Genomic DNA, 11991 nt, shown 5'->3' with positions numbered 1-11991 from the left:
TTTACGTGTTAAAAATAAATAAGTACTGTAATATAATAAAAGTTTAGTCAAATAACAAAAAAGACTAGACCCCTCGATGCCTGTGAAACTTTTCTCCCTCAAACAGCACGCTAATGTTACTTTTACACTACAGGCTACACACAGCAATACAAACAACATATCTGCATGTTCTCACATCACATCGTTCTTGTAAAATAATAATAAGTAAATAAACATCAAAATCACTTCGCTGAGAATGAAACACCACTTACCAGCTGCCACGATGTTGAAAATATCCTCTAGCAATTAAAAAATGCGCGTTCAGCGTGCGGAATCTTCCCGGTTGGATGAGGTCGTTGTCAGGTGAAAGGTCATCATGTTGGTCATTTTATTTACGGCTAAATTATTATTAATAAATTGTACTAATATTATGATTGGCGTGGGCAGGCATTCACAAAAGTTTATGTTATTACAAAAAAAAAATTCGAGGAAATTTTGCTTTGACAAAAGGGCACTTAAGGGGCAAAGGAGCAGGTGCTCAAGTGAACCGGTTCTTTCGGACAATTCGATCAAATAAACCAGTTGGGAAAAAAAAATGGTTCACCGGTTTTTATGCGCTCGATGTAATGGCGTCATTGGCGATGATTGCCCTTCATTCAAGCCTTTGGTTTACCCGCGCTTATAACATTAGCACAGAATCAGTTCAGAATCAATCACCAAAATAATCAGTTCAGTTCAGATGCTCTGTGTGTCAGTCTGCTTCACGCTGAATCACGCATGCGCAGTATCATCAGCTCATCGGTTCGGTTCTCGAATCAGAAGCGTCTGACAGAAACGGTTCTCGGTTCAGTGTACGAATAAATGTCGAAACAATTATTATTTATTATTGTTCTGCGTAGTTTGAAGAGAAACATTTTTGGATCTTTATTATTTTTTAATCAGGAAGAGGGTGGGGGGGGGGGTCAAATGGGGGGTCAAGGCATTTTTTGGCAGGGTCTTGAGACCCCCCAAGACCCCCCCTGGCGCCGCCGGTGTATATATTGTACATTCAGTGTACAATCTATGCAATGGATTTTGCATTAGGGTTCTCCATTATTCTGCCATTATTATCAGAGTTCTGTAAGGATTAGATATACAGTATGTGTCAATGTAGGAAGATGAAAAACAAGTGCATGCAAGAATGGATGAATGTTTAATGGATGATTGCAAACAAAAAATCATTTTTTATTTCAATTAGATTACATTTATCATTTAGGAAAGTGCTGAAAAGCTCAGTTTTCCATGAGGTGTACTTATGTTTTCCCTGGTATCATGACATATGAGGCTTCAGACGAGAAAGGATGATCGATTACTCTATTAGCGCCTAATGTTGCTCTCTTTCAAACTGGGGCAATGACTCCGCCACTGCTAAACTCATTTTCTTTTGCCAGAAGCCGTTTGACTGATTCCAGATCAGTTCATTTCTGCCACATCCTCCAAACGCATTCCAGCATCCTTCAACAAGCTGTTAAGTAAACCTTCAGATAAACCTGATATTCCCTACTGCTCAGACTGCTCATGTCCTAGCTTGTTGAATAAAAGAAAAAGAAATAATGTTCACTCAACATTAATTGATGGTGTGGATTATTGTTATGGTTTTATCAGCTGTTTGCAAAATTTGACCTAATTGGTTCCCATGGACAAACTAACTCAAAAATATACATCTTGGATGGCTTGAGGGTGAGTGAATTTTCAGCTAACTTTAATTTTTGGGTGAACTATTCCTTTAAGTGCTACACTTTTTCTGCATTTGAAAATGTGACACCAACTGTATCCAATCATCAATGCAATGCACGAGACTGCACAAGATTATTATAAAAGTGGTTTATTCTTTGATTCAGACTGTGAAAAATGAGGCGAGTAACAGTAAAACAAATTGAGGAACTGAAACAAAAATCATCAACCTGTGTGTCAAAGTACCTGGTAACACCTGTTAGAGAAACACTCCTTCAGTCCCATTAAAACACTGCGCCTTTCATGTATCAAAGCTCCTGCTTGCTTTTATTGCCTCTGTTGGCTGCTTTCTTGTCTTCTTTCTTCTTGGTTTTATTTTGCTCGTTCCCCTTGGCATCTTTCTTGGCGGTTTTCCCAGGGTACACCTGTCCTTCCACGGTCACATCCTCACAGCGGTCCTGAGCAATCAGGAAGTCTTTAATCTCCCAGGCGTAGCTCCCATCACGCAGCATGAAGATGACACGGTTGGATCCCACCACAAATCTGACGAGGAAGATCCAAGATCATTTCTAAACAAACCTTTCCAAGACTTTATGTTCAAACAGTTAAGTCAGTTTTATACAGAACTGAATCAACACTGAACTGGCTGGAGCTAAACAAGCAGCTGTTTTACATTTAATCGATCAATATCCTTATCGGAAACATCTGCACAGGAATGTGGATGTTACCTCTGAACATCAAAGTTGGCATTGAAGAGGCTTCCCTGCCACAGGCTGGTGATCTCTTCCGTCTCCTTCTCTGTGGGGTTTCCTGACACGGTGGCAAACACCATCAGGGTCCTTCCTTTCTTGGACATCTTCAGAAGATCCTCTGGTTTAGACGCATCTATTTTAGAGAAGTCGATGGGTGGAGGAGACCGTTTGTGCTCAGGTAAGTCACCCTCCTCAATTTCATCATCTTTCTGTAATAAATCAAAAGATGTCAATCACTGAAGAAAGAAAATATTTTTTTAAGATCTACCGGTAAAACTTAAATTACTGGTAGATATGGGACTGGGCAAAATAAATGATATATAACATTTTTCAGCTCATTGAATGCATGCATTGCACAGCCCTGCAGTTGGATTTCATGCAAGAAGGAAAAATGTTAACACAAAATAAAGATATTAGAGTGACATTAATAAATGATTTTCTATAGATTTAATTTATTTTCAAACTTGGTTTTCATTCAATATTTTATATGCATACTTTAAAACTTCAAAGCTTATTTTATTAATACACTTCTTACATTAAATACAGTATTTAATATTTAGAATTTAAAACTTTAAATATTTTATAGGCTTGCTTACAATATTAAATATTTTCAAACTTTAATCACTTAGTGTAGCTTCAGAATACAAACATATGCAGAACATATGTCAGCTTTAACTTTCACATCATTATATCACTTTTTACTTTTTAAAGGGGTCACATGATGCAATTTAAAGTTTTCCTTTCTCTTTGGAGTGTTACAAGCTCTTGGTGCTTAAATCAGATCTTTAAAGTTGCAAAGACTAAAGTCTCAAATCCAAAGAGATATTCTTTATAAAAGTTAAGACTCATCTTAATACTCCATCTATCTATCTATCCATCCATCCATCCACCCATCCATCCATCTATCTATTTACCTATCTATCTGTCTGTCTGTCCAACAGTCTATCTATCTATCTATCTATCTGTCTGTCTACCTGACCATCTATCTATCTATCTATCTATCTATCTATCTATCTATCTATCTATCTATCTATCTATCTATCTATCTACCTGTCCATCTATCCATCCATCCATCCATCCATCCATCTATGTATTTATCTATCAGTCTGTCTGTCTGTCCGACAGTCTATCTATCTATCTATCTATCTATCTATCTATCTATCTATCTATCTATCTATCTGTCCATTTATCCATCCATCCATCTATTTATCTATCTATTTATCTATCTGTCTGTCTCTGTCCGACAGTCAGTCTGTCTGTCTATCTATCTATCTATCTATCTATCTATCTATCTATCTATCTATCTATCTATCTATCTATCTGTCCATTTATCCATCCATCCATCCATCTATCTATTTATCTATCAGTCTGTCTATCTATCCATCTATCTGTCTGTCTATCCATCCATCCATCCATCCATCCATCTATCTGTCTGTCTGTCTGACAGTCTATCTATCTATCTATCTATCTATCTATCTATCTATCTATCTATCTATCTATCCATCCGTCCATCGATCTGGCTCATCTGTATACTGTGCATGCAATAAACATGCGAAATAAGAAAATTTAATCAAAGAATAGTACATCTGACATTGTGAAAATCTTCATGTGTACATAAAGAACTACAAATAAGTAAGAAAATCTGACAGTGTGAAATATACTTGTCATAGTAAGAACCGTTTTCGTCAAAATACTAGTTATGACACTATATTCCTACAAATGAAGGGTAGAGTTCACCTCAACATCCAAACGCGTCAGAGAACAAAGCAAATTACAAAATTAATTCTGAAAAGTCGTCTGAAAGAGATCCCATATTCATTTGCAGTGGTTTTGTAGTAGTAACTTTAGTTCTTCAGCGGTTCCCATGGTGTGTTACAGTGACTGCAGTCCGTTCATACCTCCCACTCCTCCAGCAGTCTGGCCATATCCGCGTCATTATAATCCCTTATGTCTTTCTTCTTCCTCGGTTTAGTGTCTGTACAGTGAACCGATATGAATAATATGAGAAAAAGCAAAACTGATACAGTCCTGCAGCTGACGGGTGACGCCATCTTTAAACCTGGAGCTCGCTGATTGGTTGAAATCTTTCCTCTGGTCACGGGTTTCAGGAAGGGGGCGTGTCGACGTGATCACGTGTTCTACTTGTCGGAGGTTTTTGAGTTTATTTGTTGCACAATCATATTATTAAATCATCACATTACGAAAATAAAAACAAAGTTTAATCATATAAAAATGACTCATCGAATTCAAAATAATGCAAAAAAATCTGTTGAATCTGTATATAAATAAATATATATATATATATATATATATATATATATATATATATATATATATATATATATATATATATATATATATATATAAAATTAAAAGTGGGCTACTTGTGATATATATATATATATATATATATATATATATATATATATATATATATATATATATATATATATATATATATATATATATATATATCACAAGTAGCCCACTTTTAATTTTATTCAGAAAAATCAGTCAAGCATAAGCGTTATGCTTAAGTGACAAGCATGAGTGTTGTGCATGTCAGCATTTTCCCCCTAATTATTAATTAATTATAGATCTTTCAAAACAGCTTTAAGAAATAGAGTTATTATGTAAGTACATGTTGTTACTTTATTATGTAAGTGTATTGCACGTCTACCAGTTATACTGAGCCCAAGATATGCATTGAAACTAACCTATTTCAGAGATACAAAAACTGAACCAAAAACCACTAAAGCTTTTCAAATGTGATGATTATTTACCATGCACACTCAATGACTTTCTGTATATTATGTGTTTGGCCTCCATACAGCACATGTTTTGGTTTTACATGTTTATTTCGTACTCGGGCTAACGCAATATATATTTGAATATATATATTCAAATTTCACATTCAGAAATTCTAATTTACTACAAATAAATATGATTTTGTTGACTTGAGACTTTACATAGAAAGAAAGCTAAGTTTGAATAAAACTTGATAGTGGTACTGTTTATTTATTCATTTTTGTAGCTGTTTTTTTATTTTAAGTTTGATGTAGGTACACATAATAAATGTTCAATATTTGTGAAAATGCATGCATTATAACTGTACTGACATACAAACTTAGATGTGACCAAATATAATTTCAGCTCTGCACAGGCTAGTGCTTGTTCATGGGATGCATGTGAAGCGTGAGGCTCATTCAACAGAATCGGAACTGTTTCCTCTCAGGACACCCCACCCAATGGCACTGTGCCCTGCAGTATTCACCGCCTCAGCCCCCAGTTCACATCTAACACACTACATACACATGCTTTGTGTAATACAGTAGCTTTATTCTGTTGGAATTGAATGAGGAATCAGATCAAACAAAGTACATCAGGGATCTGCACTGAATATCTAGAACATTTGTTGGTTAAAACTGATGTAGAGCATTACACTGCTGTTGAATGTAATGTCAAGGGTTAAAGATAAGCTAACATGTATTATATGAATGTCTTCGTAATATGTTTGTAAGTCATAATAATGCAATGCACTTAGATTTGTCATCAAATATGACCCTATAGGTTGCTAAAAGCCCTTGCCGTCCCCAGAGAGGAGGGTTTTCAGTGCATGAGCCCCGCCCTGTTGATTCTGATTGGCTCCTTCGCACTCCCAGGGTCTCGTTATCTAATGAAAAGTACTACTGCATTTACGTCATAGTTTTTGTAGCGGTGAATCCGGTTTCCCTGTCCAAGATGAATTAGCTGTTTTAAAGCCAGTCTGACATTTTTACATGCGCGGTAGGGTGATTTTTTTTGTTTTGTTTTACTATTTACGTTAGCGTTATGAACCCCTCGTCACAAATATGTATACTTGCGTTACTTCGGTGCAATACAAAAGAGGATGAGTGAAGGCAAAACAAATGAATGTATACATATATATATATATATATATATATATATATATATATATATATATATATATATATATATATATATATATATATATATATACTTATTTCACTGTATGTGGGAATGCACTAAACTTAATTGTTTCTGGGTTAAATATTGAATATTATAAGTCAAATCACTGGTAAAGTAATCCCTCTTGATCCCAAATTGTGTACATATTACATTATCCTCTGCATTTTAAAGTCATCAAACATGAAATATTTTTGTCAATTCTCTGTTTGCTGGAAGCTAAATGAGTAACTGTATGTCTTGGAAAAAAAAAAGGAGATTCTGGCATGACTCAATGGATAAAGGGGTTTTCTGAGGCAAGGCATGATGACCTCATGCCTTGCCTCAGAAAACCTTACCTTTTTTACTGAAAAACAAACTTTGAGTATTTTGGTTCATTTAGAAAGTGTTCTATGACTTTGTGGAGAGTCTAGATGAAGACTCCTTTGGGGAATTGATGGACATTGAAAGTATATAGACAAGTATGTTAATGCTCTGATTTATTTATTTATTATTTTTTTAAGGGTATTGAGTTACAGTTACAGTTACAATGAATGAATGTATGACAAATTAAAAAATAATATATATAATGTATGTACATGCATGTGTGTGTGTATTAAATTAATTAAAGAAAATAAAAACAAATACATTTTCAGTTTGAAAATAATTAAAAAATAATAATAATAATAAATAAACAATAATGTAACCGGCGTTTCCGCTAAACTAAAAAATAGTTCGCTCTATGCCGCACTGAATGCGAACATTGTGAAAGTAATAAATAGCCACACGCGAGAGTACCTGTTGGATTTACAGGGAAGCGCAAAACTGAGGAAAAACACCGGAAACAAGAAAAAAGCTAAACAACCAAAAAGCGGAAACATAAGGAACTTCTCTGGAATTCCTCTTTGGGTGTAACTTTTGCCCTCAGACCGGTAGTTGAGTCTCATCGGGGCCTCGGGAAACGGAGGAATGAACGCGACTTCACGCGCGGCTAACGTAACGTTACGTTACCTCAGAAAAATAAGCGTATCGTTTTGAGCAACTGTCGACTTCAAAGGATGGATTTCGTATCGCTGACCGGGAATAATGCCTGTGGAGTGTATACAAGTGTCAGAGGTTGAGGGAAGCTAACAGGCTATTCAGCCACACCCTCCCGCCGCTTCCTGATACGCAAGATGTTGCGGGAGACTACAACCGACGCGCGAGACTCTCACTAGCGAACGGAGTTCGTTGTCGTCGCGGAAACGGCATTAAAACCTTCAGCCGAGCGTTAAAAGAATGGCAAGCAAAAGCGAAACTATCTGCCACTGGACAACCGTTGCTTTCCTGCTGGAGAGGGCGTATGGACAATAGATATGTATAAGGAACTGAGTTTGCCCGCAGAACTTGGATTGTGTACGAAAAAGAAACGGCTGAAAGTCGTTCGGGAACTTTTTAGGAATATCCGAGGAGTCGTGGGATGATGGTGCAGTGGCGGCGGGGCGCGCGCGCGTCTCCGCTTCGGTCGGCGGGTCAGCAGGACGGTCAATATATCAGCAGCAGCACATCGCGGCAGCACATGTATTTAAATGCATGTAATGTGCATGACACGAAGAAAACCTGAAATGACAGATTTCGCACAGCTAAAGTAGCGATTCTGGAAGTCAGCCTGCACTTTGCCTTCATCTGGGCATCTTCTTGTACATGGCACTGCAGTAGCCTTTTTTATTTTTCTTTCCTTTTGAAGAGTTTTGGTTTCTTTGCATTGTTGGAGCAACATTGACAACCTGTGAAACTGATCAGACTGTAGCCTACCTTATCAGAGGTAGTTGTGAATTCTGTTTTATTTTTTAATTCTCATTATGCACACCTAAAACCAGATTATTTAAACTTTGGGCAATTCTGAGTTTTTCATTTGAAGGGATATTTTTATTACAGCTCTCATCAGCCTCTGTTTGCCCATGTTGTATTTTATTTTAAAACAATATCCCAATATATTTCTAAAGTACTTCCCTTATTCGTGCATTGAGTGAAGTTTCATATCATTTTGAGAAATCAAACCCAATTGGACACTTTCCTGAAGGACGTTATTGACTTTTTGGCCAGTTTCACTCTCCCTGAAAAGGTGTGGGAATTTTTTTTACTGAAGAAAATGACATAAATCACATGTTCGCACAAGAGAACGTATGTTGTGATCTTTATTTTGAACATTAGCGTGACCACACTACTATGGCTAGTAGTGGCTCGGGAAAATCAGATAGTGAGGTTTCTACCAACGTCATTAGCGGCAGCTTGCAACAAAGAAAAAGACTTTCATTCATCTGTGACGCATGCAAGAGCAAAATGCAGCTGGTGGCGGACCTGCTCCTGCTGTCTAGCGAGACAAGGCCGGTGGTGAACACCGACGGCATGCCTGTAGCAGAGACGTTCGAGAAATGTCGCGACACGGTGATCGCGCAAACCAAGGAGCTGTCGATTATCGTTCACAAAATCCAGAGCCAGCTCAACATGGGGAAGTACGTGGAGGTCGGTGACCGACTGGTCGAGATGGGCAACCTGGTGGTCTCGCTGACTGAGTTTTCGGCGCATGCCGCATACCTGGCGGCCGTGGAGATCCCGGGCTCGCAGGCTGCCGTTCCCGGTCTGGTTGACCGCTACAAAGTCACCCGATGCAGACACGAAGTGGAGCAAACGTGCAACGTTCTCCGCCTGACGGCTCTGGTCGACCTGACTCCACAGCTCCTTCTGGAAGTCTCGCAGAACATCCTGAAGAACCTCACCATGCTCACGGACGCCTCTTCTCTGGCCAGTGATAAATCCAAGGACAAGTTCGCCAAGGAACAGTTCAAAGCCAGCGTCAAGTGCATGAGCACGAGCGCCACGGCTTTGTTGGCGTGCATGCGCGAGCTCAAGACCTGCCCCAGTGAGTTGACCCGCAACCGCTGCGTCCTCTTCAGTGGGCCGCTCGTGCAGGCCGTGCACGCCTTGGTGGGTTTCGCCACCGAGCCGCAGTTCCTCGGCAAAGTTGCCACTATCACCCCCGAGGGAAAAGGGGTGCAGACAGCTGTTCTGGGTGGCTCCATGAGCGTGGTTTCGGCCTGCGTGCTCCTTACCCAGGGCCTCAGGGATATTTTCCAACATCCCGAGAGCAGCTCCCAGATGCCCGTCTACCGGGAGCGGCTGCGGAACTCTGCATGCGCCGTCTCGGACGGATGCACACTCCTGTCTCAGGCACTAAGGGAACGATCCTCTCCTAGAACTTTACCGCCAGTTAACTCTCATTCTGTGAATTAAAACAACTCCCCGGCACATTATTTTGAAGTACCAAAGAATCTAATCAGGTTTTCCAACGATTCCATTGGAACACCATTTTGGGTTCCAAAAAAGAACCTTGCAGTGAACGGTTCTTAAAAGAATCTTTATATTCCTAGTGTAAAGAACATTTAAAAAAGAAAAAAAACGAAATAACCTTTTCTGCATTTGGATGTTAAAGGTTCTTCATGGAATCATCAATGCCAATTAAGAACCTTTATTTTAAATGTAGTGTTTATAAATCTAAATTAAATTAACAGTCGGCTTTACTCAAGGTCACATTTGTAGGTTTTTCTCAAACTGGACGTTATTGGGGGGAAAGTAGCTTTTACTAAAACTGACAGCTTTTGCAAAATCTCTTGTCGGTTGAGAATATAATATGGCCAAAAGCGGTCGTTACAACAGAAGCCTTAAAATGAAACTGAAAGTCTTTACCTCAGTGTTTAGCTGAATGGATGTCTTTGAGATTTGTAGAAATCATCAGCATTGTATGTTGATGTTCGTATTCCATGTTTGAATTTGTCATGAGTAAAAGCTGCTGTGAGTGTGTGCCATAGGTTTTACACTATTTACAAGACTTACTATTATATTTTAATGTGCTGTGTTTTTTTTCCCTTTGCCCACGTCCTTATTTTTTATCATGCATGTACTGGAGTATTTATTTCAAGTAATTAAAAACGGTGTTTCTCATGACTGTTTTTGTGCGACAACTCAGTCAAAGGATTTAAATACTTGATTATTTTAAATCTACGAAAAAAAGGCTGAAAGTTTTCACTGGATGAGCAAAGCGTCAATATATGTGCTCAGAGCAAATAAATCTATTCATCAGGAGCACTAGAAATAAGAGCAAATCTGATATGTTGATTCAGTCATTTTTGTGAAAGAAACTCTTATTTATTGAAGCATTAAATGTTGTCAAAGAGTTTCTTTTTTTTAATGCATGTGCTAAACTTAATAATCCTGGCGCCTTTAAAGGGCTTTCTTTTTACGTAGATCTTCTACTAGTTCCTGGTGTTTTCCATTTGTTAATTATAGTCTTCGATAAGCCTCCTGCTACCTTCATCCGTGTGTTTGAAGTCAGGAATGTTTATCTCTGCTGCCGCACATCTTATGTGTAGCAGTTTATCCCACACAGTTCCTGGACAGAAAAGCATTGATAAGTCCATTAATGCAAGACACACTAGTGCTTTCAAGCGTTTGGGCAGATTTAAATGTTAAAGTGCTTTATATCTCAGGTATTATTAATGGGAAAATCTTGAAGTGTCTTTTCCTTTTTTTGAAAGCCAAACTGTAAATGCCACAATCTACGTTGAGGTTAATCTCACTAAACCTATCAAGAACGTGCTGTGTCATGTTATATTATAAAAAAACAAAACAAAAGACGACACATTTTTCATGCATATTTACATGATGGTATGAATTATATTTTAAATACTGTAAACAATTTTTTATCACAATTAAGCACAGATAGCCCAAAATTTTACTAAATTTGTAATCTAACATTTATTTATTATTTTGCATATTTCTGCAGTTCCCTTTAAATTGGGTTAAAGTTTAAAATATTGTAAGACACTAAGTATTTTACTATTTTATACGTTTTTATCATATTTATTATTAATATAAATATTGTACATGTTATACAATTCTTGATGTACTATAATTCTTGATTTAGTTTATTTTTATAAATCACATATATATGTGCGTGTGTGTGTGTGTGTGTGTGTGTGTGTGTGTGTATACATATCATGGGAATTTTGGATGAAAATGTGCATGATTGTTAAGAAAATAATGCAAAATGTTATTATGGATAGAAATCAATAGTAGATAGGCAAAATAAAATATAAGAAAAATATTTTTTTTGCAGGATATTATATAAATACTATATATGTCATAAAATTATATATAATACAATATAATATATTTATATAACATTTAGCTTTGAATTACAGTCCTGAGAATTTTGCATAAAATGCATATATATATATATATATATATATATATATATATATATATATATATATATATATATATATATATTAGGTTAAATTTGACCGGCACACGTTTTTGTGATACTAATTTGGCAGTCTAATTTGTTGTAACTACAAACCCCCTGACCCTTTCTGTCATACTCTTCATGCTGAAAAACAACAACAACAACAAAATAAAATTGTTGCAGCACAACAGGAAACCAAATGACCTCTTCTATCAGTTGTCACTTCCTTCACAGCACAAAATGTCGGAGAAATAATTTCAGCCCAGGTTTCGCCCATTTCCTGCAAAAAGGAGAGTAGTGCAAGCTCTTCCCTGGGCC

General features: G+C 37.2%; 2 protein-coding genes across 2 annotated transcripts; one reads left to right on the top strand and one right to left on the bottom strand.

Annotated features, from left to right (window-relative positions):
- Positions 1 to 1152: 1152 nt before the first annotated feature.
- Positions 1153 to 4526, bottom strand: LOC128017376 (LRP chaperone MESD). The gene is made up of 3 exons (XM_052602741.1): positions 4343 to 4526; positions 2421 to 2653; positions 1153 to 2235 (listed from the first exon to the last, which is right to left on the bottom strand). The coding sequence occupies exons 1-3, from the start codon at positions 4493 to 4495 to the stop codon at positions 2001 to 2003; spliced, it is 621 nt and encodes a 206-aa protein (XP_052458701.1). The 5' UTR covers positions 4496 to 4526; the 3' UTR covers positions 1153 to 2000.
- A 2599-nt stretch (positions 4527 to 7125) lies between these two features.
- On the top strand, positions 7126 to 10374 carry LOC128017375 (talin rod domain-containing protein 1-like). The gene has a single exon (XM_052602740.1). The coding sequence runs from the start codon at positions 8598 to 8600 to the stop codon at positions 9660 to 9662; it is 1065 nt and encodes a 354-aa protein (XP_052458700.1). The 5' UTR covers positions 7126 to 8597; the 3' UTR covers positions 9663 to 10374.
- Positions 10375 to 11991: the final 1617 nt, after the last annotated feature.

The sequence above is a fragment of the Carassius gibelio genome, chromosome A7 (assembly GCF_023724105.1).
Source record: "Carassius gibelio isolate Cgi1373 ecotype wild population from Czech Republic chromosome A7, carGib1.2-hapl.c, whole genome shotgun sequence".
In the NCBI taxonomy this organism is placed as follows: Eukaryota; Metazoa; Chordata; class Actinopteri; order Cypriniformes; family Cyprinidae; genus Carassius; species Carassius gibelio.
Note: the sequence above shows the minus strand (reverse complement) of the source record. Positions and strands in the feature narration are given on the sequence as shown.

Coding starts and splice junctions, on each gene's coding strand:
- LOC128017376 (XM_052602741.1), bottom strand. CDS start 4,495: ATGGCGTCACCCGTCAGCTGCAGGACTGTATCAGTTTTGCTTTTTCTC. Junction 2,654..4,342: donor GACTGCTGGAGGAGTGGGAG/GTATGAACGGAC, acceptor GATTTATTACAG/AAAGATGATGAAATTGAGGA. Junction 2,236..2,420: donor GCCAACTTTGATGTTCAGAG/GTAACATCCACA, acceptor CTTCCTCGTCAG/ATTTGTGGTGGGATCCAACC.
- LOC128017375 (XM_052602740.1), top strand. CDS start 8,598: ATGGCTAGTAGTGGCTCGGGAAAATCAGATAGTGAGGTTTCTACCAAC.